This window comes from Telmatherina bonti, assembly GCF_933228915.1.
Source record: "Telmatherina bonti genome assembly, chromosome: 19".
NCBI lineage: Eukaryota > Metazoa > Chordata > Actinopteri > Atheriniformes > Telmatherinidae > Telmatherina > Telmatherina bonti.
This window is the reverse complement of record NC_136617.1, coordinates 7994535-8020160: the sequence shown is the minus strand read 5'-3', so window position 1 is coordinate 8020160 and position 25626 is coordinate 7994535. Positions and strand designations below refer to the sequence as shown.

The 25626-nt window shown below is 40.0% G+C and overlaps 1 protein-coding gene across 1 annotated transcript in view; it reads left to right on the top strand.

Annotated features, from left to right (window-relative positions):
• Positions 1-25626, top strand: part of cica (capicua transcriptional repressor a) — a 53752-nt gene that overhangs the window by 16411 nt on the left and 11715 nt on the right. The window contains exons 4-16 of the mRNA XM_079258496.1: positions 1412-1543; positions 5413-5566; positions 14030-14129; positions 14207-14389; positions 15171-15297; positions 15481-15647; positions 16663-16795; positions 17078-17160; positions 17238-18024; positions 18898-19040; positions 23305-23465; positions 23625-23868; positions 25241-25514. Coding sequence (XP_079114622.1) covers positions 1412-1543; positions 5413-5566; positions 14030-14129; positions 14207-14389; positions 15171-15297; positions 15481-15647; positions 16663-16795; positions 17078-17160; positions 17238-18024; positions 18898-19040; positions 23305-23465; positions 23625-23868; positions 25241-25514 — 2688 coding nt within the window. The remainder of the gene's footprint in view (positions 1-1411; positions 1544-5412; positions 5567-14029; positions 14130-14206; positions 14390-15170; positions 15298-15480; positions 15648-16662; positions 16796-17077; positions 17161-17237; positions 18025-18897; positions 19041-23304; positions 23466-23624; positions 23869-25240; positions 25515-25626) is intronic.

Genomic DNA, 25626 nt, shown 5'->3' with positions numbered 1-25626 from the left:
TACATACATCTATCCATCTATCCATCATCCATCCATACATACATACATACATACGTCTATCCATCCATCCATCTATCCATCCATCCATCCATCATCCATCCATACATCTATCCATCCATACATCTATCCATCCATCCATCCATCCATCCATCCATCCATCCATCCATCCATCCATACATACATACATACATACATACATACATCTATCCATCTATCCATCATACATCCATCCATCCATCCATCCATACATCTATCCATCTATCCATCATACATCCATCCATCCATCCATCCATACATACATCTATCCATCTATCCATCCATCCATCCATCCATCTCTCCAAACGATTATTTGCTTTATAGCCTCAGATTAATGAGATGGTCACAGTTCATGCATGTTTCATCCCATCAATGGCCATGTGTTGGTAACTACTGATGTTTTCACACAGCTTCATCATAAATCAGTGGGCTAAAGTAAGCAGAACCACTGATCCTCATGAAAACGCCATCGGCTTTTGGAAAACTTTGGACAGTGGTGATAATTGGTTAAAAGGTTCTCAAAGCCATTTCAGATCCAACACAAAGAGACAAACAACCAATCATATTTATTCCAAGAGAGAATTTAGACCAAATGTGTCAAACTCCAATCCTCAAGGGCCGATATCCTGCAAATTTTTGTAATCTCCATGCTCCAACACACCTGGCTAAAATGAATAAATAGGTTGAGCTGTTGGATCCATTTGATTAGAATCTGATGTGTTTGTGCAGGGAAACATAAACCTGGCCCTCAAGGACTGGAGTTTGACACCCCTGATTTAGACCAACATGCATGAATTTGGACTGTGGAAGGAAGCTGATGTACACAGGAAAAAACATGCATGCAAACTCCACACCACCATGCATCCATATTTAAACTGTTCAATATGTATGCTGTAACATTATTGTCCACAGTGAGACTACGTCCAACCAGAAATGTAATTTTGTTAAATATGTTGACAAAGAAGTAGCAGTGGTGATTTTTGACCAAATCCCTTCATGATTCAATCTACATGATCATTTCTGGTTTGAAACATTTCCCACTTCAGAAGCAGTTCAGGGTCTAAAGCTCAGCAGCAGTCTAGACAGGCAGTAGTCTGGACTCTCTGTGGATAAAACAACAAGTTCCCTCATGATATCACACGCCACATGACCCCACTACCCTCATTTTCCCAAGAGCTGGTCGGCATCTGTGTGTGTGCTGCACGACGGGGCAGAATATGTGTCTGAATACACAGCTCCATTCATGGTCTTCAGACTCGGGGACGTTCTGGGAAAGTGTAGTTTTAGCAGCGCTAGCGTGCAGTCCACTGACACCGAGGCAGATCAGCATGATGACATTTCACTTTCTCACTCTGATTCTCCTCTCTTCCCACAGTTTGGACCAACGTGGAGCCTCGGTCTGTGCCAGTGTTCCCTTGGCATTCGCTCGTCCCTTTCCTGGAGCCCAGCCAATCAGGAGCAGCCGCCCAGCCTGCCGATGGCCAACAGCTTGTCAGCCAGAGCAAAGGTAGTGACATGACCTTGTACCTTTCTTCAGGGCATGACGCAGGGATGCAGAGGACTGATCAATACCCCAAATATCTGTTTTATGAAGACATATTTCTCAGCATGCGGGGTTGTGTTCTGAAATAACGACAGCCAAAACAGTCGAGTAACGAGCATCCGAGTCTGTTTCCCAAATCAGCTGCCACAGAACTGCAGATCAGCACAGTTGGTGTTCACACTTTATTATTCCAGCGATGTTGTTAACACTGTTTCCTGCCTCCAGAGCCAAAAGATGGCTTTTAGAGTCTGTCAGCAGTCATTTAAAAGCCTGAATTTTCCTTTTCTACTGAACTTTAAATGAACTTTTCTCCACTTATTTTTGATCATTTTATAAAATGAAAGCTTTGTTCGATTTGTAAATCACCAGAGAAAAAGTATTGATAATGCCTTTTTTTCAGTTTAAACAAATGTGAAACAAGCCTCAATTATAATTGGATCTTTTTTTGTTTTGGGGTTTATGTTCCAACTCTTCAGTAAGTTTTATTAAGTTCAACTTGATCATTTTATAGTCATTTAGTAAAAAAAAATTGAAAGAAACATGTTGACAAGTAAACATCCACTTTGTCTTAACATGGAGATCAGCAAAAACTATCACAGATTAAGATGGTTTGCTTGTAAATTTGTTGAAATAATTATTATTAAAGCAGTTTATTATTAATTTTCTGTCTTTTTAATTATAATTTAATCAATCCACTTCCTGGGAAATGCAAGGGGAGGGTGAAATGGCGCCACATTTTTATCTCAGACAATGTTTTACTTCTGCAGATATGTTAACTGATGCATTTATTTATTTATGTATTTTATCTTATTTGACTTTTTTTAAGGTTATTTTTTTATTCAGTAAAAATGTTTACTGAATTATATGTTGTCTCATTTTTATAACATAAATATTCTACATAAATATAGCCATTTCATTTTCTTGCCATGTTTATCACTACAAATTTCAATGTGTGAAGAGTTATATACATTTTTAATGATGTCTTTATTTATTCTTTAGTGTGTAAGTGTATTGGATTGGATATGTACTGTCCTCCCCCATGGATATAACAGAAAACATCCTTTGAATATACTTCCACTGTTGCATCAAATGGTTAGTTATGTGTATGTGTGATTATTTTGTATGTTTGAGGTGTTATCCACCTCAGAATTTAACATCTTATATGAGTAAGTGGTTTTGCATCCAGTCAGTTGTAAAGTTTGTTACATCCCCCAGGAGAAGTGACATGTTTTTTCTTGCTCTCGAGGCCTCGAGAAGAAAATTACGTCATTTTGTTCTTGTGGATGTGATTGGAGCCAGTCCTCCACACATCAGGCTGGAAGAAGTTTTTTCTTGTGGGACTCTGAGAAGTATCGCGTGATTGGTCGGACCTTTGAAGCGGGCGTGGTTAACACGCATATGCATGAAGCGGAAAGTTGCTGCTTCTGCATTTTTCCTGTTGCGGGGAAAACGGATTGTTTTGATGAAACAGCTGATTGACGTGGTAAAAAACAAAAAAAAAAGTACGAACATTTTTACAACGTGTGGCATTAAAACAAACGGACGCAGCCGAGTGTACAACCGGCCCTGCTGCGGACGAAGTTTCTTGTTAAATATGAAATAACCGGCTTCATTGCACATAAAAGCAGACATCGCCGCCCGCAGTGACCTCCTCCCCGCTGCAGACGAAGCTTCTCATGGAGGATGAATGGACCTGATAAAAAGTACTTTTTTTCTTGTTCTTGCGACCTCGAAAGCAAGAACAGAGTTCTCGTTTCTTGTGGAGAATGGAAGAAGTTTAATGTCACACGGTGGACAGTGGACACGAGATGTTTGCTTAAGAAACCTTACACACCATCTACCACAGTTGTTTTTCAACCTTTTGTCAGCCAAGGTACCCTTTTACACTGTTTGGTATACTAGAATACCACTGCTACCATTTTTCCTTCCATGATCTTCAAATCAGCCAAAAACTAACCTTTTCTTTTGTTACTATGTTGATTGTTTTGGTTAATCCCTACAAATTTCTCTTTCTGGACCAAATTCTCAAGTTCGCCCCCTAGTGGAATCCTCCAGGCACACAAGCAAGTATGTCAAGGCTTTTTTTAATACTCTACAACAAATGACAACTTTGTTCTTGTTCTCAAGGATGCAAGAACAAGAACAAAGTTTGTTTTAGATCGCTCTAGTGACGCTCCATGAAAACCTTAATCTGCAACAGTCGGGTTATGCACGCAGCTGTGTCTGTGTCTTTAAATGACTCTTGTTGTATACATTTGTGTACTTTCTCACCACCTCACTCTAATGCTGGAAGGTATGACCATAGATAGATAGATAGATAGATAGATAGATAGATAGATAGATAGATAAAACTCATCCCAAGTTGGGAAATTTTGTTGTTGCAGCATCCATGTACAATTGTGCGTATGTAACAAACAAATACAGTATACAGTTAAAAAAATTTTTTTAAAAATTAATGAAGTGATAAGGTATCTAAATATGTACAATAAAAAAATAAATAACCTGGAACATCACAGTTACTGGACTTTGATCATGATTAATTAGCAATTATTTCAATATTTTATTTTTAGCTTCATATGTACCTGAATTGATTTTGTTGTAAATATTTTGATAATAGAAGAGCAGATATTGACAATTATTGAAAGGAAACATACATTTTATTTTTATATATATATATATATATATATATATATATATATATATATATATATATATATATATATATATATATATATATGTATATATGTATATATATATTGAAGAGAATATACAAAGAGTAATTTAATTTTTTTAACAAGTTAAATAATTGATAATAGTACAATTACATTAATTAATGCTTCTGAATGTCGGTTTTGATTAATTTTTGATTAATTATCCAAACCTTGATCAGCTGTTTTGTGAAAAATATTGGTTGAACTTCGCATCAGCAAAAATGTGGAAGTTACTTTACGCTTTTTACCTCAAATATCTGAACAATCACACAATACTTCTCAAAGCCCCATGACAACAAACCTTTGGCCGGGTGATCCATCAAGAAAAAACAGCAATATGTCCCCAACCTGCAACCGTTTTTCTTCCACGGTCGAAAGATGCACCAGGGGATTGCATCTTGCAAAAAAAACAAAAGAAAAAAACACCAACAGATCATGTAATAGGCTTTACATTGGTATGGTTGTTAGACAAGACATCCACCAGAGGGCAGTGGAGAGTTCAGTTTACCTCTGAGTTTTGACGTCCGTTTCAGACGACAACAACAAAGAATGGTGACGATGCAGGAGATTGTAGTAGGCGATGGTGGTCTGTGCGGACAGTCAAGATATTGTGGATTCTTCTTCACACATCATCTACACTGCTTAACGCTGCCCTCACAGTTTCTGGTGGTACTACTCCATTTGCTGTGTATGGAGATGCATCTGCAATTTACTCACGTAATGGGCACAGAAGACAGAAGAAAGGCTCCTTTTCCGAGGATAAACTGCCCTTTAGGCCCCCTTGTGCTCTGGATGAAAGGCCACATGACAAACATGGCGAAGTGGTTCAACCAAGCTTGGGTTTTTAGATTGGACCTTCCCAGCAGCATCCAATAAATTGCACAGATCAATAGACTATAGCCCACTGCAATGTCATACACACTCTATGTTGCCACCTTCTCATTCAAGCCCTTCCCTTGTTGAGCCTTTTGGAAGGGTAGGTGCATATTTTGTAACTTCTAGAAGAAAAAGGACGTCACGCGTCGACAAAATGGAGTTATAGGTCCAGATGGAGGTTTGGGATTAGGCTGTAAGTGCTCACTTTCAACTTTAAACCATAACAGATGGGCTTTTCTTTTTCAGAGCCTCGCTGTGCTGTTGCCCTGCTGAGCGACGGACGGACAGGCCCTCTAGATCAGGAGAGAGCGTCGCCGTCATGCCCTCCTTCGACCAATGACAATCCTCCTACAGACAGGGGTGGGGCAGACAGCGAGACCGAGAGCGATATAGATGACCCGTAAGTACAGACTGGTCCCTAAACTCTTAACTGTTAGAGATGTTTTATTAGGCTATATATGAACAGTACGTAAGCATTACTGACATCTAGTGGTAAAGTTGGTGATGACACCCATAGACACGCATACGTAGACGCTGCATCAACTGCCTCGACCCGCTGCTGCAACATTATCAACACGTCCACCATCTTCATCCTTGCAAGATGAGATGAAGTAAGCTTTACACAGGTGAACGATTGTTTAATTAATTGGTAACCGTTTGTAACGTTTTATATTATATTTAGAGTGAAAAGAAGTTTGAAACTTCAACGTAACTATTAGTTGATCATCACTGACGGATGACTGAGTATTTATTGGCATTAAAGTAATTCACATAGATAATAAATGGGGAAAATGATTGTCAAAGTGAAAGGTAAGACTAAGGGGTTTTCAGGAGTAGATGTGGCAGATTTTTTCCTGTTTAACACAGTAGATATTACGCTTATACAATTTAGTGAAGCCTATTTAGCCAAGCTGTAGCTACATGCATTCATATTATGATCTGTTTTATCATGATACATTTAATGCATTTTTAAACATCATACTATGAAAATGAGCAAACAGCCTTATTGCAGGTTTTTAAAGTGGAACTATTATGTGCATTTCAGGCTAATTTATTTTTATTTCTGAGCCCAGAAGGGCTGGGATTGATCGAGGTATTGTCACAAATCACTTTATTTACTTCAGACCGACCCTCTCCGTAGGCTGTCAGATCAGCCTGCGGGCAAAACGAGTGGATTGAGACTCTTCCGCATTAAGCCCCGCCTCCCGCCACTGCACTACATCGGGAGCGCGCACCGCACCTGCTTTCACCGTAACATCTCATAAACAGAAGGATTAGGCTCATATGAACTCAATAAAAAAACAAACTACAATGTCAACACATAGCATACAGCCCTACATGTTGGAACCTGAATCAGAGCCTGAAAACGAAGTGGAAAACAGCAACCCACAGCAACGAATGCAGCAGGATGTCTCTCTTTGGTAAACTTACCAGCCATCGTTGGAAATAACTTTATCCCACGTTTTCCACCCGCCTGATGTATTTGTACATGCCCTTGTTAACCAGTAGAAGGTAACCAATCACCGAACCTTATCCCCCGGGACGTCACAAGGATTTCCAAGTAGAAAAAACTCTCTGAAACGACACGTTTTTCGTCGCCATGGAAACCGAACGGAGAGAGTGCTGGAACTCAAACTCAAACTCAAACATGCGTTTAGGTGATAAAAAACAGTGCCATTCACATGTCTGATGAGGATTCAACACTGTAACACTGTAGAAAGCTCAGAAAACTGGAAATACCATCATAGCACCACTTTAAGAAATCCACCAATGAAAACCATCCCAACACAAATTATTTTAGTCAACCCCATAGGTTTATAGGCTTACAGGATTATTCAGATGCTGTCTGATTATGTCTAAAGTGCTATTATAAGCTCTGGCATGCACCCTAATCAATAATATGTGCTAGAATAATAACAATAAAAATTGCAGTCCCCCCCTCATCCACTAGGGGCTTTAAAAGGGATCAAATCCCCACAGAGTGACATGTTGAAAACACTAACTTTACAGCAGAAATGAACGTGTTTACATGGTTTTTTTCTCTCTCTCTCCTGTTTTGTCTTGTTAAGCATTTAAGCAAGCTAAATGATTTTCTGGATGCTGTGTTCTGCTGGGCAAATTTACTTTGCCAAGGGAAGCATTATAGATATAATGCTCCCCTTGATATTCTTATTTTATTTTTCTATTTATTTGACGTAATTGTTTGCATTATAAAGTTTGTATTGTTGCCTATATATGCATGTTTACTTGTTTACAAAAAAGGTTTAATAGATGAAGGGCTGTGACGCACCTAGATGGCAACAGCAGGAACTGCCCTGCTCTTCATAAACCTACTGGTGACATCACGGAGGCTCCGCCCACCTTTTTAGATACACTCTATGCTCTGTCCTTACCATTACAAGCAATTCCTGGTGATGATATTCAAAGAGTTTGTTCAGCCCCAAACTGCAGATGATTCCCTCTGTTGCATCCTGTTAAAAATTGCGAACTTGCCATGACCAATATGGCGTCGCCGTTCCTGCATGAAGCGGGATATTGTCTATGTTTCCCACTGGGTATTTAGCAAACTGTACCTGTGATGCCAGTTCAAAGATATTTAACTTTCCTCGCCTACCGTAATGTTGCTTCATGTCAAGGTTTCTTCTTTCACATGACTGATTCTCATGCTGTTGCCTGCTGTTGGATTTTATAATTAGCATGGTTCTTCATTTCTCAAATATTTACCTTGAAACTTCTACAAAAGACCCACAACCACAAATTCACCCACTTTCATCTTCTTCTCTTCTGAGCTCCTCTCAGGGCCAGCTGTGCTGAAATGATGGTGCAGACATGAAAAATTTGTCCTAAAGGCTGGAAAACATTATCCTCTCCTGTATAATACAATTTCCATATTCTTTGAAAAAGAACTGTACATAAATACAGAGAAACAACACAAGTGTTGTCAACCTTCTTGCCCTTTTACAAACATCATGCATATTCTTGTGCTTCATTTAAACGGTGTCAACTCATTCTGAGCACACACCTCATACATTATGCTTCCTCTCCACAACTCTGGGTATGATTCAGTGTAAAGTAGGTAGTAACTGTGAGTGGATGATGTTTGAAGCTTTAAAACACCAGGATTGAACAAGTGCACTAAAATCCAACCTTCTCCTGGAGAATTTAAAGGAGAAAAAATGTTTTTAATTGCGAGTGTGTGGCAGCAACTTTGCAGCGTGTTCTCGTTCATTCCTTGCAGATCGTGTCTCTGCATCTGGCGGGGTTGTTGCTCTCTCGGAGTGACTCAGACAGGCTGTCTGGATGGTAGTGTGGTTATGCATGTTTCAGGGTCACTGGGCTCTCGGAGGCTGCAGACGCTTAAGAAATGCTTAAGCAATAATGTCACGTAACAGGAGGTCACACCTGTTGCTCTGCCGAGTGACCGGCGGCATGAATAATCACAAAGTTGATGTTTTCCACCAGCTTCAGGCTTTATTTCAGAGCTTAACTGAGTCTTCGCCTTTGCTTGATGACATTCACACATACAAGCTGCACATCTGAATTCCCCGCCGCCAAACTGACACGGCGCGGTTGCCCTGGTAATTGAGGCTTTAGTTTTTTTCTTACTTCCTAAGGCCTGCTTGCAGTCTGCATCACCGTATATGTTACGGTTCCTTCTATTTGCTGTCATATTTGCTGTGTCCTTTCTTTGTTTGCTTAAACTCCTTGTTTTGTTCCCACAGCCAGACGTTAAGTTCATGATGGACTGGTTTAGTGCATGAGCAGAACTAATTTAAGGTGTTGAGATGACTTGTTGAAAACATCATTCGAACCTTTGCTATGCAATAATAACAAGACACATGCTCCTCTGGTAGAGCTGCATGTTCCAGTAGCTTGAAATGCATGATTTTATTGTGATTTTTGCCTTTTTTTTTTGCTGCCTTTTAATGGTTTTATGGTTTATGTGAGGCACTTTGAATTGTCTTGTTCATTATATGTTCTGTACAGACAAACTTACCTTTCCAAGTCATCATAAACACCAGCTTTAAGCGGTGGTAAAGCCACGAATTAAAAGCTGGTGGGAAGCTTTTATAAGCTGCATTTACTGCAGCAAAAAACAACAATGAAAGCTACATAAACATTAGCCTGGCACACCAGACCGGAGTGCTCCATATGTTCAATACAGAGCAACTCAGTCTGGAGTCCCTCCCCTTCACGAATATTTGCATCGGTCTGAAACAAACCGGGCACTCTGATTGGTTGATCTGAGGAGACTCTTGTCTCTTGCCTTGCGTCATCACGTATTCTTTAAAACATTCAAAATGGCGCACGGATGTAGCGGGAGTTCATTTCTTTTTCTTGTTGTTGTTGCAAAATATTAGTTTCTGACTTTCGATTAGGTTGAAAAAAAGCAACAACAGTGAGTTGCCAACAACGCCATGTAGCCTCAGGTTTTTACAGCCAAAACGACACAGGTCATTTATGTCTTCTGTTCTGCACGCCATGTTTATTTTCTTCTGTTGCGTTCGCTCTACTGAACACTTCATGACATTGTAGGCCGCCACTTTACTGACGTCACGTCCCCCATTTTTTTGATTGGTTTGTCCCGCCCTTGAAATCCGTTGATGCGAAACGAGTCCCCAGACTCTGCGCTGGTGCAGCAAGAGAGTCTGGCTTGCCAGGCTACATAAACATGTTTGCAGGATCTACTGTTATGCTGCCATGGTAACGAACAACACTGTCAAGCAAAACTATAGACTGTATATAAAAGATGGGCGGAGCCTCCGTTACGTCACCTGCAGGTTTCTGAAGAGCTGAATTGAAGCTCGGTGGGTGGTTCCAACCATCACCATCTTGGCAGCGTCATGTGTGTCGTCTCACCCGGAAAATACAAATATGGGCAAAGAGGTGGAGCTGAGAGGGGGGCTGTGAGCGTCATGGTGGATGATTGAGATCTAGTGAACTCTGACCTGCCTGCAGCTAAGAGCTAACCGAGCTAACCTGGAGCTAACCAGCTAATGGAGGTAAAGCTAAGTCACACTGTTAACTGGCTGAAAACCACGGTTGGCCTACACTCTGCCTTCTTGCAGCGGGGATTTTGGGTACCTGTCAATCAAAAGGACACGCCCCTAAATATGACAAATTTCAAGATGAAAAGAAAAAAAATTCACTCTCCCCATAGTTGTCATGAAGGTAAACCTGAGCTATTAAACCTAAAATGTTTTTTTTACCAGGCTGTAAATGTGTTTATTTCTGGCGTAAACATGTTTATTTCTGCTGTGAAGTTGGTCTTTTTAACATGGGAGTCTATGGGGATTTGCTGTGTTTTGCAGCCCCTAGTGGATGAGGGGGGAACTGCAGCTTTTAGCGCTTCCGCATATGCTTCACTTGTAACCGCCGGAGGTTGCCACTTGAGCAAAACCCAATTGAAACAGTTAGCTTCAGGCTAATTTAGGTAGCCTAATTGACTAACTTGTGGAAAGAAAAGCTGCAACTTCAGCGTTGCTTTTAAAAATCTTTCTCCTTGTTGAATTCCTTCCACCTGAGGATGGCTAGCTCCGTGTTGACACTGTTAAGTTTCCTTTTTCTCTTCCATTGTGGTGGTAAAACAGCTGCTGCATTGTCCTGCATGACAACTGAACAGATTATCCAACTTGCTGGGGTAGTAAGCCTCTCTCTAATCTTCTCCTCTAGCGTCTCGATCACTGCTCGCTGCCTCGCAGGAAAAACGCCTTCTTATTCCACATTGGTGCCATTTATCCCTTACGGTCAGCTGTTGTTTAAAGATGCCAGATGATCATGGCACTTCCCTACCAGTTTACCCGTCATATGTATGAACTAATCTAAAATTCTTAGCTCACGAGAATGTGTCAGATTATTAGCAGAGGTCATAATACACCAGTGATAACATACATATAAATGCAGGTATGGATTATAGCCTGTAAACAGCAGAAAACGGTACTTATTGTCCCTTTAAAGAGAAAATGTCTCATTGTTTTTGTCACTTATTTTTCATGAAATGCCAGAGTAAAGACACATTATGAGAAATAACTGAACAGTTTTACAGTATTTCAGTCAGTAACAACCTATTTTCCCTGAGGACCGCCTTCATGCAACATCCCCTCGCCCACTTTGTATTGAAACCATGCATGGTTTTATGCTTTCATTAGCAACTTCTCACCATAAATAATACATTCTGGCTGACTCCTTTCCTTTGATAAAACCAAAGTTAAGGTCATTAGCAACACATAGTCTTACCTTTTTAAAAAGAAGATTCAAAAGAAAGAGGAATCATCTGCAATCAGGCTTTTCTCAGGTCCCTAAACCCTTGTTTCCATGTGAATAAAACACTCAAACGATAAATAATTTAAGCAACTACACCTCTGTGTGGACATGGCTTTAATTTTAATCACATTGGCTCTGAAGTTAAAGCCTCAGGGACCCCTGAGCTCTTTGTGGGACCCCAGGTTGGGAAGCACTGCTTTATAACACCAGGTTTATTTTTTATAAAAATTCCTTCGTGGAAATGTTTCCAACTTTTTAACATAAAAAAGTCATCTGTGTAAAAAATCCTTTTTCTTAAAATAAAAAACTACGACAAACTTTTCAGTGCTGAAAAGTGCTTCATGAATAAATTTTGATAAATTCTTATCCAGAATATCCAGAACACAGAAGAGATCAGCCTCCATCATCTGTTAATCTCATCCTTTTTGGTGCTGAATATCAACCAGTTCTGATGTTACATTAATGAATATGCTTCACTTTGCAAAACCACTTTCCATTCCAGCTGCGACCGGTTTTATTAGCTTCTTCTCTGTTCACCGCAGAGCTTTGATTGAGAGGTTTTACTTTGATCACCTGAATGTCTGCTAGCTCAAGTCCGCTGTGTTGGGTTCAGAGGTCTATAAAGTAGAAAGTAGAAGTCCTTTCTGGCAGCTCTTTCCAACCAGTCACTGAGCCAGGTGAATTTAATTTGCTCAGCTCCACTACAGGTAGACGAGCCTGTTAGTGAAAACATCTGTTCTAAATGCATCGGTAGATCCAAAAACATGGCAGGAATTCTTTTTTTTTTTTTTTTTTTTTTTTTACTTCTACTTCTACTTTATACACCTCTGGTTGGGTTAGTAAATAGGCATCATGGGCCCATGTGGGGTCCACGTAGGGAAAACACCAACAGTTTGGACATGAAACAAAATGTACATAAAAGCCAGATAGTTACACCACAGTGTCTAGTGTGTTGTACCACTGCCTGAGAGATGTTAGAAATGTCGTTTTACAATGTATCATTCACAATTTTTACAATGTTGCGGTGGGGAAGGGGGCCCCTGTGACACTCTGGGCCCAGGAGCCTGTTCGCTTTTTATCCGGCCCTGCGGTGCAGGTTGGGACAGTTAACTGTCATGTTGATATGCTCTGACAGCCAAATGTGAGCTTACCCAGGACGCAGTTTTATCCAGATCAGCGAGATTGCGACATATGCAAGGAATCCACGCGGCGTTAATTTGGGGTTTTCTACTTGCTGCGGAGGATTTGGCTCGGCTTTTTGATGCCTTTCTTCATTGTTTTATTGTTGTTTGGTGCCATCTTTCACGTGATCCTCTATGTCACATCCAGAGACGGGTAGAGGCAGAAAAAGTGTTTCCATTCCACGATATACTGCCGTCTTGAAACATCTGAAAAACCACCTTATGAGAGTGCAAAAACTTTTTTGCGATATTTGAGAGACTTTTCAAAATATCTGTTTCCATATTCTGTTTTTGTCACAACCCCAACTCTGCTAGGGGAAAGACGAAGCAACCTCTTTTTACCTCTTTTGCCCACAAGTCCACATACAGCTGTGCTCATATTTATTCATCCCCTTTCATTGAAGAGGGAAAAAAACAGCTGCCTGTAAAACAAGCTGAAATTGACTAAAGTAATAATAAATAAAAATTTTATGAAAATCATGACATTTTCTAATTCTGGTTCAACAGAAATATTTTTTTTTAAAAAAGCAAACAAATAAGATAATTTATTACATATTCCATCAGTCATAAACTAATATTTAGTTGAAGAATCCTGTAATGTTTCCGCTCCAGTCAGGTGTTTTCTGTTCCTCTCAGTCAGACTTCTGCACCTGTTGACAGGTATTTTGTCCCACTGTTCAACAGAAAAGCCTCTCATTTGTCCAGGACACATTTGTTTGTTTGTTTATTTTTCTTTCTTCAACTATATTAAATGAAAAAACAGTGTCTTATATTACTAAATTATATTTTTGCAAACTTTTAGTTATTGTTCCTTTTTTAAGTTTCCAGACTGTTGTAAATTCAGCCTTTTTTTTCTAATGAAAGGGGATGAATACAGATGAGCACAAGGTTAAAGACAAAATGAAATAGCATAAAAAAATGGCTTATTATCTAAACTAAACAACATCATTGACAAAGCAATTCTTAAGGTCAGAAGCAGTTCACACTACCAAACAACACCACAAGACCGTCCACACAAACAAAGTCCACTACAAGGACTATCTACCATCCAGCTTCAAAAAACAAACCAGCAAGTCACAAAAATCCCAAATGAAAGCTGTTCTGCACAACCAGCTGCCCTGAACGTTCATCAGCAGCCTGGTTACATAGCAGAGCTTTAGCTCGAGCTAAAACATAAAAATAATCATTAAAAAAAACAACTCTTTCATGGTTTATTCTTGGAGATAAATCTGTGTTAAGTTTAAGAAAATGAGCAGAATTTAAGAGGAAATAAATGTTCCACATGGCTTCCTTAGAATCTGAGGACATTCTGGGTAAATTCCTTCAAAACTCCTGAAAACTTCCTGAAAGTCCCTCGGACTGCTGAAACTCCCTCCCAGCTGAACTCTCAGTTTCACTTTGCTTTGCTTGTAATGCAGGTTTTCCCCCGGCGTAGCCAACGATCCGTCGCCTTCCACTGGAGCCATGAAGAGACGCACGCAGTCTCTCAGCGCCCTCCCAAAGGACGGAGACAGGAAGGTCAGTCCACGTCGCCGACGGTCAGTAGATCACGCCACACTGCTGTCCCCTAATGTCTGCTCTCCGTCTGCAACCAGAGAGAAAAGGACCACATTCGCCGTCCCATGAATGCCTTCATGATCTTCAGTAAACGCCACCGGGCCCTGGTGCACCAGCGACACCCCAACCAGGACAACCGGACAGTCAGTAAGATCCTGGGGGAGTGGTGGTACGCTCTGGGGCCCAATGAGAAGCAGCAGTACCATGATCTGGCCTTTCAGGTGGGCTTGAAGGTCCTTTCCACAAATCAGCTGATTGAATCAGATTTAATCCTTTCACACCGCAAATTTGCAACAAAATGTTTCCAGTCTTTTTTCATTTAATTTTTTTTTTTTTAAATTTAACTTCATTTTAGTTATTTAATTTTTACATTATTAATTTTTAAAAAAATATTTGTAATTAATATATTTACTTTTTAACAGTATTTTATTTTTTTCCAATCTTTTCTTTTTTATTTATAATTTTCTTACTTTTTTTTATTTTTTATGTGATTATGCTTTATTCCAGTCTTATATTTTTCTTACTTTTTACAATATTTTATTAATTTTTTATGATTATTGTTTTATGTTTAATTTGATTTTTTTTTTTCCCAGTTTTTTCTTCTTGGTTTATTTTATGCAATTTAAAATTATTTTCTTTGTCTTTTTCTTTTTTGTTTGTTCCTCGTTTTTTACTGCATGTATTTTGTTTCCATATAACTGTTTTTATTTTATTCCAGCCTTTTTACTTTTATGTTTTTTCTTATTTTTTGCTGTATTTTTTTTTTTTTTACTGTATTTATTAGTATAATGTAGAACAAATGTTTAATATTCTTTTTTTCTAATTTTATCCCAAAGAAATTTTTTTCACTGTATTTATTTAGTTTTATCATTTTTTTGTCCAGTCAGGTTAAGGTTTACAACAGCGGTTGAAAATCTGCCTGAGTCACATATCTTTTTCCCAGAACAGAAGGAGCTTTTTTACAGAACCTTAAAGTCCGTCCTGCTTTTCCTCCTCCTTCAGGTGAAAGAGGCCCATTTCAGAGCCCACCCAGACTGGAAGTGGTGCAACAAGGACCGCAGAAAGTCTCTATCTGAAGGCCGCGGGACTCTGAAAGAGCCTCGAGAAAGAAGCATGTCGGAGAGCATCGGTATGTGATGACTGGTTATGATGCACAAGAATGTAAACTAGTTTCGCCTTTTTGTTGACTACAAACATGAGATGGAATAAACCCCCCCCCCCCCCCCCCGGTTATTCAAGATTATAAAGGACTTTATTGATCTGAAGCTGTATTGATCCACTCCATGATGAGTCTTTCTTCTTTGGTCCACAGATGTCCTGTCGGAGGTCCCGGTGCTGGAAGGGAAGGGAGGGGGCTCGGGGTGGCTGGGGGGACTGGAGCGTCGAGGCGTGCCGGTTGGACCGCCGCACCCCCGTCCCCGAGCATTTTCCCAAAGCGCCGTGCACACTCTGGAGAAAAGGGAGCGAGACCTGGAGAAGGTAGGAGGTTGTTAAACTGTAAAAAAGAAAAGCCTCTCGAGAGCGCAAAGAAAAAAACCTTTCCACAGGAAAACCGACAACCACTAGATGCCTTGCTCATCGGCGTTCGCTCCAGAAACGACAACAACACGATCATTTTAGTGAAAATGCTTTGATGATCATTTTCAGACGTTTTCATCTGGAAAAACTAGTTTCGTACATTCAGGAGTAGACGTGAAAATGCCTGTTGGTGTGCATGTTGGCGTGTCTGCACCAGAATGTGTGTGTTCACACACCACATGTGGCTTTTACACAACATAAACAGATCAAATAAACTGCAGCTGAAATGAAAATAAAAAGCAAAACAACGAGAGTTTTGGGGGAGTTTGAGTCTGCGGTTCTGTAGCGTCTCCATCCAGTCCTCATTTCTTTACAGATTTCCTGGAAAGAATTCCCAAACATGAATGTAAACACAGCAAATGAAGCAAAATTAGGCTTTTAATTGTTTCATCGCTTTGAATTTATTCAACTTCACTCAATAATATAATATTAATATAATATTAATTATAATAAGATAATTATTATAATATTATAATTATTATAGATTATCATTATTATAATATTATAATTATATTATAATAAGATAATTTATTACATATTCCATCAGTCATAAAGTAATGTTTAGTTGAAGAATCCTGTAATGTTTCCGCTCCAGTCAGGTGTTTTCTGTTCCTCTCAGTCAGACTTCTGCACCTGTTGACAGGTATTTTGTCCCACTGTTCAACAGAAAAGTCTCCAATTCATCCAGGACACTTTTGTTTGTTTGGTTTTTTTTTCTTTCTTCAACTCAATTAAATAAAAAAACCGTGTCTTTTATTACTAAGTTATATTTTTGCAAATTTTTAGTTATTGTTCCTTTTTTAAGTCTCCAGTTATTTGAGTGACTGTTGTAAATTCAGCCTTTTCTTTAATGAAAGATGATGAATACATCTGTGGACGACTGTAGATGGATATTCTTTCCTTCATGTCTCATCAGGACGATGGAGCGGGTTTGTTTCGCAGCCGCCCGCCGCCTCAGTCGCTGTGCGAAGGCGGAGCCAGTGAGGACATGACCAGCGATGAAGAGCGCATGGTCATCTGCGAGGAAGAGGGGGACGACGACGTTATGGGTGAGCGAGAGGCTGCTTCGCAACCACACAGTCATAGTTTCTGTTTCCATTACAGTCAGCGTTTCTCCGTAAGACACGGCGGGATTATGTCAGCCTCTTAAATAAAGAAGCAAAAAGCAGAAGTGTGGCATCGGTGCCCGTAACGTGAACGCTCTGATGACGAAGCTCCTGGCTGTTTGGAGGCAGTTTCTTTCCATCCTGAGCTGCTTGGGTTTGCTAATTGGGGGACGTTTGCAGGTCTGCTTGTTGTTAAAACAGAAACTTTTTGCATCTCACCCTCAGAGGATTCCTGTCCAGAAGGCTCCATCGACCTCAAGTGTAAGGAGAGAGTTACAGACAGCGATGAAGATGAACCAGATGGACAGGTAAGATCCTATTTAGCATCTTTTATTTAGTTTTAGTCGGAAAAGCTTTGATCTCAGTGCGTCTTTCTTCCCTCCAGCATGGCTTCCAGCCAGTTTCTCCCTCCTCTCCCGCCCCTCATCACTCCGACTCCACCTCGACGAAAGGGCATGAAGGAGGAGGAGGAGGAGGTGCTGAAGACGGGGCTGAGAAGAAGAGAAAGAGAGGCGAGGAGGGGAGTGAGGGAGGACCTAAAGTAGAGGAAGGCTCAGCAGGTGGAGGGGAGGGAGGCGAGTCTATCGTCCAGCCTCCGCTCGCCGTGACGCAGCAGGGTTTCTCCCAGGTCCTCGGCGGCGTCCGCTTGGCTCCCACCATGGTGACGAATGTGGTCCGCCCCGTCGCCAGCACCCCCGTCCCCATCGCCAGCAAGCCGGTGGAAGGAGCCATCGCCCTCAGCTCCCTCCCGCCGGACAAGAAAGCCACTCTTCTGATTGGAGGAGGTGGAGCGGCGCAGCTGCCGGTGGCAGCAGGCGGTGGGTACCCATCGCCATCCTCCTCTCACGGTCCCGTCAGTGTCACCCCCGCAGGCGGCAGCAGCCTGGTCACTAGCCTAGTTCTGGGAGGGTCCTTCCCCGCTGCTCAGCCGCTGCAGCTCATCACCCCACACATCCAAACTCACCCACCCACCCTCCAGCCCCAGCTCCACCCCTCCGCCGCCACCTCCTCCCTCACACCTCCCACCTGCCCCAAGCCGCTGGCGCAGGTCCAGTACGTCCTGCCCACCGACAGCCCATCCTCCCCCCAGCTCACTCAGCAGCACGTCTTCTCCCTGCCCGCCAACGGCGTGCAGGCTGGGGCGGGAATCAGAGTCAGCCCCGGGACTCGAGGTGAGATAGAGACAGACGACTGGCAGACAGAAGCAACGCAGTTTCTCCGCTCACCAGTTTAACCCTTAAAACTCTGCTGGAGCTCTGGCGCCGCCGAGTGACATCACTGGTCTCACCGCCGTCTTCTCAGGAACGGTGGCGTGTAACTCCGTGGCGTGAATTGTGATGAAATCTGAGGCTGCTAGATATTTAGGTGGACCAGATTTAAAAAAAAAAAAAAGAAAAAAAGATCAGAGCCAGTACATAAAGTAAGGTCAAAGAAATCAGTCAAAATGAATAAAGAATTAAAAAAAAAAGATACATTTACATTTTGAAAAGTTTGGTCTGCTTTAAGTGAACTACATAGGTTTGTTTCACGTCCAGGAGGTTTACAGACCAGCTGCAAAATGTGTTGTTTATTCAGAGAATGGTAACACCATTATTTCTACCTTTTCATCACAAAAACACGACTTTGTTGCTAAGAAACTTCTATATTGATCTGGAAGTTATGATTAAGCCAAACATCCCACCAATCAGAGAGCTGAAACTGACGATGATGTCCAATCAGAAGCAGCTAAAAGTCAGCAGAAAGTTCTTTGTGTGTCTGAAAAGATGACAAATGGTCCTGACTGGGATTAAACCAGTTGATGCAGTTTTACGTAACTTAACAAGCAGGCAGAGTTTTAAGGGTTAAACATCTTGGTTCTTCTTGCTGTAGTTCTCTGCTGAAGTAGATCTGATTGGCTGACAGAAACTGGAGATAAATGATTGACACCTGTGTGGCCCACCCACCATTGCTCCTTTTCTGCTTCCACCTCTCCTTCTGACTCCCATCTGCTCCTCACGTCCAGCCGTCTAACTCTCCGTCTCTCTCTTTTCCTTCTCACGCGTTAGTCCAAACCCAGTCGCCAGTCTTGCAGAGCAAGATGCTGGTTCCCAGGGCAACGGTGAGAACAGGATCGACTCCTCCTCAGCCTTCCATCTCCCTGGTGGCTCCGCCTCTTCCTGTGCAGAACGGCCCTGTGACGGGAAACAAGGTGAGGATATTCGTCATCCCTCTTCGAAGGCTTGCAGAGTAAATTTACCTCCAGGATAGTCTGTATGACCTCATCACCGTCTGCTTCCTGCAACGAATTACTGGGAAAAACAGCGACTAAAAGCCACTAATGCGGCACCAGTGTAGCAAATCCAGTTTATTTAAAACCATTTTGTGCTCAGCAATGAAAACAAACGAGGAGGAATCCAAGAAAAAGTAGCCGTCACGATCCAGTCTGCTGTGGTTTTTCTGGCCTTTTACTGGAGGAAAATACACAATGTCACACACAATTCACACGCTGTCACGCCACATGTACAGCTGTGCTCATATTTATTCATCCCCTTTCATTAAAGAAGGAAAAAAACTGCTGCCTGTAAAACAAGCTGAAATTGACTAAAGTAATAATAAATAAAAAATTTTATGAAAATCGTTACATTATTTTCTAATTCTGGTTCAATAGAAATATTTTTTTTAAAAAGCAAACAAATAAGATAATTTATTACATATTCCATCAGTCATAAAGTAATATTTAGTTGAACAATCCTTTGTCGGATGCACAGTTTTGCATTTTGATGTAAAAAGGTGTTTTCTGTTCCTCTCAGTCAGACTTCTGCACCTGTTAACAGGTATTTTGTCCCACTGTTCAACAGAAAAGTCTCTCATTTGTGCAGGACCAATTTATTTGTTTGTTTTTCTTTCTTCAACACAATTAAATGAAAAAACAGTGTCTTATATTACTCAATTATAATTTTGCAAATTTTTAGTTATTGTTCCTTTTTTAAGTCTCCAGTTATTTGAGCGACTGTTGTAAATTCAGCCTTTTCTTTAATGAAAGGGGATGAAGACATATGAGCACAACTGTAAGAGCAACTATCAACATATCTGACTATTTTTAGGACAAACGTCAGGAGAGCGAGGCCTCTCTCCTGATGCAGACACACCTTTTCCTCAGTTGCTGCACATGCTCAGTGTTGTCCTCCGGCTCCATCAGGAGGCCGCAGGCTGATGGAGAAAACATCGAAGACACTCAGCAGCTTCTAAGTTATAATAAAAATAACCTAAACCACAGCAGAGGTGTGAAGTCGAATTTATTCGGGTGATGATTTTATCAGATGATTAAGCACTACAACACATCAGGGAGCAGCAGCAGGCATGTGCAGAAAATCAGGTGGAAAACTAAACATGCGTTCCTAAAAACAACAACAGGAGGAATAACCAGCTTAAAAGCAGAGGACATCAAACTCACGCTGACATGTTGTCTGAATAAGCCACTTTTTCAAACTTCAGTCGTCTCAGAGAAGAATCAGAACCATATTTTAATGAGAATTCAGCTGTGTCTCCTAAACTAGAGCTGAATTTTCCATTAAAGGTACATGGAAAGTTAAAGTGGTTGTTCTGGTTGTGGAGCTTAATATTGTCGTTCAAACCTTTTTACATCAAAATGCAAAACTGTGCATCTTTTTAACGTCAGTAAAATTGTGAAAAATGTGTTTTTATTGACTTTTATTATAAGCTTAACAATCCGACAAGTTCCCATGATGCTGTTTGTTAAAGTTGTATCATGGGAACTTTCCCAGCAGCATTCAGGATTTTCACTCACGAGCTGGAAAACTTTAAAGGGCTGCTCCGTCTATTTAAAGTGTTGCCTTTCAGATGAATATGCAGCTGCTTCTCCAGTCTGTCAGATCACACACAGAGGAAAAGTATCCAAATGTTTAAATATCCAGTTTGTGATTAGAAACATGAAAATGGACGAATAAACAAGTGATTTGAGTGTTTAAAGCGCTCTCTTCTCTCATTCTGGCTGCTTATTGGATGAGGGTTGCTGTGTGGCTCCTCCCACTCACCGATCCACCAATAGATGATTTGTGTCTTTTATGCATGTGTCACGCGCACATCGTCGCGGGAAGGTCAGAAAGCTTAGATGTTCGCTGAATACTGCAGAATCGTCTTTACCAGGAAAATTAGAACAATGTTACGTTGTGTGAAGTCGCTGAATCGGGAAAAGTTTAGAAACGAAACGCCTGCTCCAGTGGTAGTCCGGTCACAGATCTATAATGATTTTAAAAAAATAAATAAATAATAAAAATAATAATAATAAATAATATTAAAATTAAAATAAAAATAATAAATTTGAAATAATATAATAATAATAATATTATTATTATTATTATTATTATTAATAATAATAATAATAATAATAATAATAATAATGAATTAATATTATAATTATTATTATTGTTATTATTATTATTATTATTATCATTAGTCAAATCATAGATCTATAATAATAATATAATAATGATAAAATTAATATAATAATAAAATATAAATTATTATTATTATTATTATTATTAGTCAAATCACATATCTATAATAATAATATATTAATAATAGAAAATAATAAGAAGAAGAATAAGAAGAAGAAGAATTATTATTATTATTGTTATTTACACTATTCAAATAAATGATAAAATCAAAACAAAAAACAATTAAAATTAACAACAACAAAAGATACAGATACAGTATAAACCAGTGTTGCTGCAGGTTGGTAAAACGTACTCTGATTAAAAAATATGTTTTCAAATTCTTCTTAAAGGATCACCCGATTATGCTGGACTAATTTCCTCGGGTTGGGGGTTCCAGAGGTTCTGGGTCTGAAAAGGCTCGTCATCTTTTATTAAATGTCAAGCGACCGGCACATGAATAAACCCTCTAGCCGAAGCTCGCAGGGTGCACGCAGGAGTGCAAGGAGTTAAAAGGTCAGATAAAGGTCCAAAGACCATGGAGCGCTTTAAAAGCGATCAATCTCAAGCTGTGTTTTCCTCAGTCCACATCAAACACAAACAGATTTTCAGCCGAAGCAGAAGATCTGAATCCAAAAAAGTGGCATAAAAAAATCCAGGTCCAGGTCTCATCACACCATACTCGACACATGCTCTCGAAAATGTGGGGAAATACATACAAAACTAAAACTAAGCCAATTTTTATATTACAAAAAAAGGCTGTTTGATTAATTAATATTGCACCTTATTATACACCTAGTAATCAATTGTTAATTCAATCCAAAATTGTGATATTTGATGACTTGGTTGATTTGTACACTACTAAATTTATGTATCTAGTTAAACAAAATTCCCAACTTTCTGCAGGTAAAGTCTTCAGATAGGGAAACAAAATATAACTTAAGAAGAACATTTATGTTTAAAAGACCAAAAGTTAGGACTGTTTATCTGATAAAGGGTTTTTTTGTGGAACAGCTGTTGCGATGATTAAAAAAAAGCTACTTCCATATTACAGGTTTTTTTTCATATATATTACAGTACATATAGTACATATTACAGTTCAAAAACATTTTTAAGAAGACAGTGATGGAAAAATATTTATAGGTTAATATTTTTCTTCTTGTTAAGTGGAATGTTTTGATCATGATTAAATTTTGTTAAAACTTTTTTTTTTTTTATATGTTAATTATATATTGTAAACGAATCTCCAACGCATTTTGTTCTTTAGATTTAGAGTGAAGGGAAGGTATAATGAGCTTTGGCTTCTGCCTACAGCTGGTCAAATGAAAATGATAAAAAAAAAAATTATGCTATTTTATGTTGTTTTTTTGTTTATTGAAATAGGCTAAAATCATTAAGTTACAACAACGCGTATCAGTCGCGTGTCTTCAGGGTTTAGTAACAGAAACAACCAGATATAAGAGATTCATCACAGGTGATGACTGCGTTTACACCCTGAGGAAGGCATAAGCTCAGACATGTTGGTGTAACTTTAAAGATTCAGATGTGCAGCCATGTGTCAATGTTTGGAAAAGATGAACCATTAGGAAACTACTTCAACCGGCCCGACACCGGGCCGTTTCAAAGAGGATGATGCCTTGTGCTAAACAGGGTTTTTCTTTTGTTTGTGTCTTTAAAAGTCCCAGAGGAGAGTTCTCTCACAGCCCTTGAGGATAATAAACACATACGGCTAATAAATGTCATCATTATTATATCAGAAAAGCTGATATAATAATGATATCTTCATTGATGCCATATTTCAATACTGCTGACGGACCAGCTCATCCCTCATGCACGGCTAACAGATTGTACAAGATTTTATATAAAAAAATACATAATAACTGGGGTGGCCCGTGCTGCCTTCGCTGCCCCTCTAGCTCCGCCCCTGCATGCCGACGCCGTCCCTCATTGTTTCCACTTTTGTGTCATTTAAACACTGATTGTCATATGGAAGATGAATAAACCATGTTTCCTCCTCAGATCATTCAGATTGCTCCCATGCCCGTGGTGCAGACCAACGTTCACCCTGGCGGCGCAGCAGCTGTACATCCTGGGAGCCCCTTTCCTGTTTCCGTGGCAACAGTGATGGCTCCTGGAGCTGCGCCCCCACAGACTGTTCTTCTGACATCCCCACCCACCAGGTCAGCAACGTAGGCCCGACAGCTAAGAGACAGCAGCAAAGATGAGAGCTAACCAGAACGTTTCTTAAGTTTGGATACAGATACGGTTCAACGCCCACGTCTGGAGCGTTTTTACACAAACATCTCCGAAGAGATGCTCACAAAGTTTCTCTCCTTCAGGATCACCCACGTCCGGTCCAGCCCCGGAGTTACCACGGCAACGCCCCAACAAAGCGTGCAACCTCCAGGTCCCGCCTATCTCTCGTCACCCTTGGCGGCTTTGGGCTTCACTGCCATCGCTCCGGCCGGACAGACCCTGGTTCAGCCAATCGTCGGTCAGCAGCCGCTGCTGGCGCCGGCTCCGCCCCTCAGCTCTCAGTCGCAGACCCCCCCAGGTCAGACGGCGGCCAGCGCCGGTCGTCAGGTAGAGGACTTTTACTTACATCCATACCAGGCAGTGAAACCAATCACTGATAACATAAACATAGAAAAAGTTGATTAAATTAAATAAAATAAACACAAGCGGCATCATATCGATAAATAATACAAAATGTAGAAATTCAGTCACATCAGGACAGATGTTTCAGTATCGGGTAGAATTATAACAATTAACATACAAATTGAGCATTTAAAGATGGTACAAAATGCACATTTTAAATGATGAAAGCTGGAGGAGGAGCAACTTAATTTGTGACGTAAAGACGGCGTTTAAAGACAGAAATATTTCATCTATTTGGTTCTTTGTTTCTGTCAATAGTTCTCATTATATATCAGATCAAGTCAAATCTATTTTTATAGCCGTTTTCTATTGGAAAGCAACACAGGGATTTACATATAATAATAATAATAATAATAATAATAATAATAATAATAATAATATGTTAAACCTAACCAAATAAAAAACACTGTCATTCATACACACACAGATACACACACACACACACACACACACACACACACATGCTCTTCTGACTTGATGCTGCTGTGAGGAAGCAGCATGTCGAGCATCCATCCTCACCAGAAGCCAATAAAACAATAATCTGATACTTTTATTCTCTATATTAATTTACATAAAACTGGATTCATCATCATATTATTAAATTCTCCACCAGAACTTTAACCTACCTTTCATATATTTTTCATACCATTTGGACATGTGAGTATAGTGACGCTGCAAATTATTTAATTTAAAATAACATTAAGCTATTTCTCTGTGGTAAAAATTAAATTGACTAAACTCTCAGTTACTCTAAGAGAAATTCTCAGAAAATAAATCGCAAAAATCCACCCATAAATTTTGTGCAACGTTGGTGACGATGAGTCACGTTTGTCGGCAGATGAGAACAACCCAGCATGTATGCAGGAGTTGATAAAAGCCTGAACTTCAGTTAAAACTATAAAGACAAACAAATTGGTTGTTTTTAACCGAGTTAATGTTAGATTGTAAACTAGAAGCACTCAGAAAGCGCTGACCTCCTCTAAGCCACTGCATTTTTGTTTTGCCAGTGATTATGGGCATTTTTTTTAATAGGAAGCTTTAATAACAAAATTATCTCAATCTGTCTGCAATAAAGAGGCTTAATAATTAAATTCAATATACAAAAAAAAAAAAAAAAAAAAAAAAAAAAAAAAAAAAAAAAATATATATATATATATATATATATATATAAAATGTAAATATAATATAAAAAATAATTTATTTGATAATAAATATTTTAAAAAAGTATTTATATTGAGAAGGAAAGAATGAAAGGAACTTGATAGGAAATAATAGCTTTGCTTGGTTTCCTCTTCAGGTCCTTACCGCCATCTATCCTGCTGCAACCGTTGCCCTGGCGACCGGTGTGGTCTCTGTGACAGCTGTGCCGCCCGCGCTGGCGGCTCCAGCCCAGGACATGATAAACCCCCCCTCTCCGCTGGTCAAAGGGGGGCCGGGGTCAGCAGCTGCGACCCCCCAGCCTGCCATGAGGGTGGAGGTGGAGGTGAAGCAGGAGAGCCAGCTGGACGCTCCGGTTGAAGACGGAGAGTTGCTGAGCGGTGCCAGAAGCTCCCCGCTAACCACCTGTGCAGGTAATGGCTTCTGGGTTTAACTGGTTTGGTCATGAAGTCCTTCATCAGTGCAGGTTCAGGCTTGGTATTTGGGGCATAAAAAGGAGTATTCTGTGCATTTCTAGTGTGTTTT